General features: G+C 44.3%; 1 protein-coding gene across 6 annotated transcripts in view; it reads left to right on the forward strand.

The window, feature by feature from the left end:
* The window catches only part of pard3bb (par-3 family cell polarity regulator beta b), a 119,087-nt gene that overhangs the window by 103,766 nt on the left and 8,854 nt on the right, over positions 1-6,467 (forward strand). For all 6 annotated transcript variants that reach the window (XM_008329106.3, XM_025063568.1, XM_025063570.1 and 3 more), the window contains exon 24: positions 1,444-1,523. In XM_008329106.3, the coding sequence (XP_008327328.1) occupies positions 1,444-1,523 (80 nt within the window). The remainder of the gene's footprint in view (positions 1-1,443; positions 1,524-6,467) is intronic.

Genomic DNA, 6,467 nt, shown 5'->3' on the forward strand with positions numbered 1-6,467 from the left:
CTTCTTCTTCTTCTTCTTCTTCTTCTTCTTCTTCTTCTTCTTCTTCTTCTTCTTCTTCTTCTTCTTCTTCTTCTTCTTCTTCTTCTTCTTCTTCTTCTTCTTCTTCTTCTTCTTCTTCTTCTTCTTCTTCTTCTTCTTCTTCTTCTTCTTCTTCTTCTTCTTCTTCTTCTTCTTCTTCTTCTTCTTCTTCTTCTTCTTCTTCTTCTTCTTCTTCTTCTTCTTCTTCTTCTTCTTCTTCTTCTTCTTCTTCTTCTTCTTCTTCTTCTTCTTCTTCTTCTTCTTCGACCTCTCAGTGACATCATCTCTTTAGTTTCCCATCATCCCTAACTGCCTCTGGTTTCCTCCTCAAACGTCTTGTTTAAACCACGTGTCGTCGTCTCCTCCTCGCCGCTCTGTTCCCTCCGTCGTCGCCTCGTTCGCTCATTTGTTTTATGTTTCACCCTCTCTCTCTCTCTCTCTCCTGCTCGGCCTCTGCAGAACCGCTTAGCGTGCGGGTGAGTCACGGAGCTGTGAGACAAACGATGGGAGTAACACAGTGTGTTCTGTGTTTGAGTCTGGAGTCTTTGACACCAGGTCACGACCCCAGTCTGGACCCGGGACTGAAATACAGTTCCTTTAAAATAGTGATGTCATAATCATTGTGGTTCAGGGTCCACACACAGCCGGACCAGAACAATCAAAACATAATAATATGAAGAACAGGTCCAGGTTTTCAAGCAAATATTACAAATATATTAGAAAATATTTATGTAAAAATATCACGGACATGAACAGTTTGAGCATATTTTTTACTTCAAAAAATCAGGCCGGATTGAATCCCTTAGCGGGCCAGTTTTGACCCACGAGTGTGCTTCAAAGTTTTTCAGAGCTTTGACAGTTTTCATCAGGGATGCATCAGTGTCAGGTGGTTTTTGTGTGTTTTCCTACTGCAGTTCACGCCTCGTCCTCCGGGTGGTTTATTAAAGTAGGTCAACAATGTCAACATTTGGTGGAGTTTTAACATCAGTAAAAAAAAAAACAGAAATAAAACTTAAAAGTACTGAAGGATTTCTACTGTTACGATACGAGACGTTTACTCAGGTTAACCACCTAGTGGACGAATGGGGAATTTACACAAGTTATTTTGTTTCAGACTAGTGTTCAAAGCTCTGCTCACTTTCTGTTCAGCCGACTGTGTTAACTATGGAGAAAGTTCAGTTTTTTTTAATTATATTTATTTATTCTTAATTTCTTTAATATTTTGTCTCAGGTTGAAAACTTTTTCAGTTTATCACAGAAATATTTGTTTCCTTTTGGATTGAAAAAGTCGTCTGTTAATTAGAAGAAAATAAAACTGGTCGGACGAACGTCGTTCAGTTTTTATATCAGAGTTAAAAATACGATCATTTTCATTTTTTCACCATAAAAAAAACCCTCTGACGTTGTGTGAATGTTTATCTCCAGCAGGTGGCAGGCAGAGGGACAGACCCTCGGTTGGCGCCGCCGTATGAAGAAGTGGAACGTCAGTACGCCTCCTTACCAAGGTACACCCCCCCCCCTCCCCCCCATGACTGACACCGCTGCTCGAGATGATCCAAAATGAAACCCGGCCTGTTGACTCTCCTAAATGTGTACTAAGTACTTGAAGTATTTCATAAGTACTCCTGTAGTATTGCTGGTTGTAAAAACTGGATTTTTCCCGTCGTATGTCAGTTCATCACCTCCAGCCAACGACAAATGTTTGTAGAAGCGCCAGTGTGTGTGTGTGTGATGGTAGAGCGACAGTTAATGGAGTGAGTGACAGAAGTTTTTGGCGTCAGGAACTTTACGGCCGGTTCCCACCGCTGTTCAAACCCTGAGGGGAGACAGTTTCACACGTCGTCAGTGAGTGTGAGAGTGTGCACACACACGTGGGGGTGTGTGTGTGTTTGGGGGGGGCGGGGGGGGGGGGGGGAGGGCTTTGGGATGGCTTTGGCAGATGGGAGCCAGAACAGTGATAGTTTTGAGGCATGGATTTGGTCTCTGAAGAGTACACACACACACACACACACACACACACACTGTAATCTGTTCATTCTTCACCAGGTTTAAATATGGCTCATTTTTACTCAGCCCTGTGACCTTTGACCCCTGACTTCCTGTAACATTTCAGACATGGTGGATAAAAAACATCACCTAAAATATTTTACAAGTGAAAACAAGAAGTGATGGAAAAAAAGGCCAAAAATATGATTTTTGAATTTTTTTTAAAGTTGCGATTAATCGTTTGATTTTCTATGATTAATCGTTAGTAATTGCATCATTTTGCGTGACTGTTTTGTTGACTTAAGCAGGTTGTGATTGTGGAATGTAACAAACACTCTGATTGGCTGAGGACAGAACCATCATGTCATTTCTTTCTGCATCCAAAACCATTCAAAAAAGATTTAAAGTTCCTCCCTGATGTCTGAACCTGCTGCTGTTGTTCTAGAATTATTTCTGAGACAGTGAGACACCCACTGGTCGGAGGACCACAGACATGAAGGTCTTTAACATCACTGTCATGTCGTGAACCCCGGCTTCTGCATCGTGTTCAGAGGTCGTGACCTCAGTCAGTAAGTTTCACCAGGAATGGAACCATCAAACATCTGAACACACAGTGTGACGTGACAGAACCAAACGGTTCCAATCAGGAAGAGGAATGGGCCGATGTCCAGTTGGAGTTTAACCTCGGAGGTTGAGATTCCATGAAACGACCCTCGAATTCAGGGTTCATGTTTGGTCGATGAAGGATGATGACTGTGTGTGTGTGTGTGTGTAGTCATTGGAAGGTACCGCTGTAGATGGGTCTCCGTGATACGTTGGACATGAACAGTGACCCCCAACATCACCCCCCCCCCACTTTCCCACCATCTGTGGACCATTACTGACACGTTCCTCCTTTTCCACCTCCAACTGTTCCTCCTCATCTCGTCCTTATCTTACACAGATCTAGTCGTTTTTCACTCGCCAAAATCACTTAATATATATTTACACACATGTATATATGTACATGTGTGTAAATATATATAAATATATAAAACTGATTTTTTTTCATTTTTTTTCATTGGTTTTTGCAAAAAACGATTATTCCCTGGGTTGAACTCTCCCTCAGTGTTTTACACCATCAGTGACATCACCCCTGAGGCCCCCCCCTCGCCCCAGACTCCACTCAGCCTGTGATTCCATCAGTCTGTAGAACCCATTCAGTTCCGTGTGGTTCCACGGATGATCTTGGTGTGATGTCATCGGCTCAGCCTGCAGCTGATTGGATCGTCCGCCTCCTTCCTCGTTTGTCCCTCTTATTACTCTCATTGGATTTGAAGGGCCAATCAGATTTCTTGTGCTGGTTTCTGGGAAGGTTGTCACTTCCTTATTATGATGATAATTAGATGAGGTGAAATTAGAAAGACGTGCGTTGTCTCTTTGTCTTCATTTGTCCCTTCTGTCCTCCGTCCTCCTTCCTTCCTTTCCTTCCCTGCCTCCTACTCGTTCGTCCTCATTCCCTGAGGGGCTGCGGGTGAAAAGGACATGGTTGAGGACCACAGCCCCCCTCTGCCCCCCCGGTCCCAGGACCTCCCAAACAGTCCAGAGAGTTTCCCAGACCACTTCAGTCCTGCAGGGACAAACCGCTCCATTGTCCTGGAGTTTCTGAATGATTTTTCTGGACTCATCAAACTCCTGCATGTTTCTTAGTCATGAAGTGGATTCTAACAATGACGCCCCTCCACTTACACCCCCACCCCCGCCACTCTGTCACTCTCTCTCGCCCCCCTCTGGTCCTCATCAAACTGTTTCTCTAAAGACTTCTATTCACTGCTTTCATCCTCGCCGTCGAACTTTAAATGTTTGGTTACAACCTTTAATGTGTCGCACAGGCGTTGGGTCCCGTCCTGACATGGGTCTGATATACTTTGTGTTTATGACTGGCCCCCGTGGTGAAGCCCCTCCCCGCCTGTAGTTTAGTTTGTGTCACAGGTTATAAGTTCAACTGCAGTTGTGTTTGTGAAATGTCCACATGTGGTGGATATGAGTGGGAATCGAACCCTTGACTCTGTGGGTGTAAATCCTCCCTCGTTTACAGACGTTTTCAGAGCTACGTTTACATTTTAAAACTGAAAAAAAAAATTTGCAGATGAGTTTCAAATGAACGTTTGATCAAAGTTTGTTGTTGAGAATTTGAATTTGTCTTTGAGACGTTGGCGATGAAGGAAGAAAGTCCAGCTAGGTTTGAAATGATTCAGTTTAATAGGAGGTGCGGGGGGTGGGGGTGGAAAGGCTTTCAGCCTGAATTGCAGTTTTGTTTCAATGGAACGTTCCAGAGCTAGCGCTCGGTGCTAACACAGCCGCTCAGGTACGGAGCCGTCTTAACTGTAAGTGGTTAAAAAACCAAAGTGTCGTCATTAAAATCAGCAGCGGGAGCAGAGATGAAAGTGTGGACTGTTGTGTTGGGAGCAGCTCCGTCGGACCTTCAGCTGTTCTCCTGCCCACGGCTAAGTGGTCGCACACTGTGTGTGTGAAAGCGTGAGTGTTTTCAGTTCAGGAACGCCGGTTCAGCTGCGGCTGCCGTTTGTTTGGTTCCTGTGTAAATGTGAGTTTTTGTGCCTGTGCGAGAACCACAAACCTCCTGAAACACTTAGACTACGGGGTCAAAGGTTAAGCAAGGGCATTACAGGGCGGAGGTTTTTGGTGGGGGCAAACTGAAGGGGTAGACACAACAATGGAGCTCACAGCACCGTTTGGAAAAGTTAACAATGTTTGGTGAAGATTCTGGGACTGGAGCCCACGACACGCAGAACAAGTTCAAGAAAAAAACACAGGACGGAGAGAGGAAGGACAAAGAGACGTCGGAGGAAAATGAACGGCGTCCAGTAAATAGAGACAGTTTGGAGTTGAAGGTCGACGGCACAAACGAAACGGAACAATGAAGAAGAGATCGAGCTGCCGAGGAAAAAAAAGAAAATGAGACGGTGGAGATGAAGTGAGAGAAAATGGAGAAGAAACTGGTGAAAAAGGCAGAGAGACGAGTGCTGCCCTCCAGAGAACGGGGGCGCTGAAGGTCAGCATCTGCTGAGAATAATAGGCCCTGCTTTAGAGAGTGTGTGTGTGTGTGTGTGTTTGTGTGTGTGTGTGTGAGTGAGTGCTTGTTAGTACAGTTCATGTTGGAATGAAACTAAATACCTTCCAGAGGCTCCGCTCCGTCCTTGTCAGTAAAGTTCTGTCAAATACCATCAGTTTAAATGGACATTACAAACCCACCCCCGACTGGTCCAGTCCACGTGGACCGGACCACATCGTCCTTCATTCACAACGCCACAAATGAAACCGGCCTATTTCTGATCAAATTTCAATATAAAACATCCTTCAGAATCAGATAATAAATAAAACTTAAAATAATTTAAGTTTTGGATTCTTTCTGAGCGACCCGGTACCAATTGACCCACGGACAGGTGGCGGTCCGCGGCCCGGGGGTTGGGGACCACTGATGGACCGCTGTCGTTACACTGATGATTCCCATCAGAGCTTTAGTGACATCTGTTGGACGAGATGTCGTCCAGGAACCCACGTAGACCAGACTCTCAGTAGGATCAGTCTACAGTCTGTACAAAGACGGACAGACCGACAGTGGACGGGGACGGTGGAGACAACCGTCAGAGGAGCTGAGGGACGAGGGCCGTCCAGATGGAGGGAGACCGTTGCCTCGGAAACACACAACAACGGAGGTTCAGAGTGGGTTTATTTTCCTGCATCCCATCGTAATGTGAGCGCGACATTTGGAGACAAAACATCAGAGCTGAGATCACAGAGGAAAAAAAAGAAAGAAAGAGACGAACTGAAGTGTTGGGGGGGAGGGGGGGGGGGGCTTGGCCAACGTCTCTGACCTTTTTCTTCTTTTCATATTAAATCCATAATTATTTCATCAAAATCATTTATATCCATCATTTTGTTTTCTATTTCAAAGTAGTGTTTTTTGGAGATAATGCTTGTGTTGACTTGTTCCTGGTTGTATTTTTCATTATTTCCCACTTAAGACTTTATTGCTTCACGGCTTGGACTGAGATTAAAGCTTCATAATGAAGCATCACGTTAGACTGAAACTAAGTTAAAGTCGTCCACTCACTCACCGCAGCTCGGAGTCACGGCGGAACTTTTTCATTTATTAATCGGTTCTCTCACGACATCAGGTGAGGACCAACCTGACCAACGACGACGACGTCACTTCAGTTTGTCAAAGTTCAAACTTCAGATCAGTTTGAATGATATCTGAAGGTTAGAAAAGAGAAAAATAAATATTAAATATTTCTCTGTTTTCTTTTTCAGAAGTTTAGGATCTTTTTTGGGCTGATGTTTGTCTGGTTCTGTTCAGTCCGACTGTCACCGGCTCTTCTTGAATTTTTTTTTTTTTTTTTTTTTTCGTGTTAAGTTACAACATTTTGGATCCTCTCAATTTCTTAATTATATTTTTTTTC

Source organism: Cynoglossus semilaevis, chromosome 16 (assembly GCF_000523025.1).
Source record: "Cynoglossus semilaevis isolate Cse_v1.0 chromosome 16, Cse_v1.0, whole genome shotgun sequence".
Lineage (NCBI taxonomy): Eukaryota > Metazoa > Chordata > Actinopteri > Pleuronectiformes > Cynoglossidae > Cynoglossus > Cynoglossus semilaevis.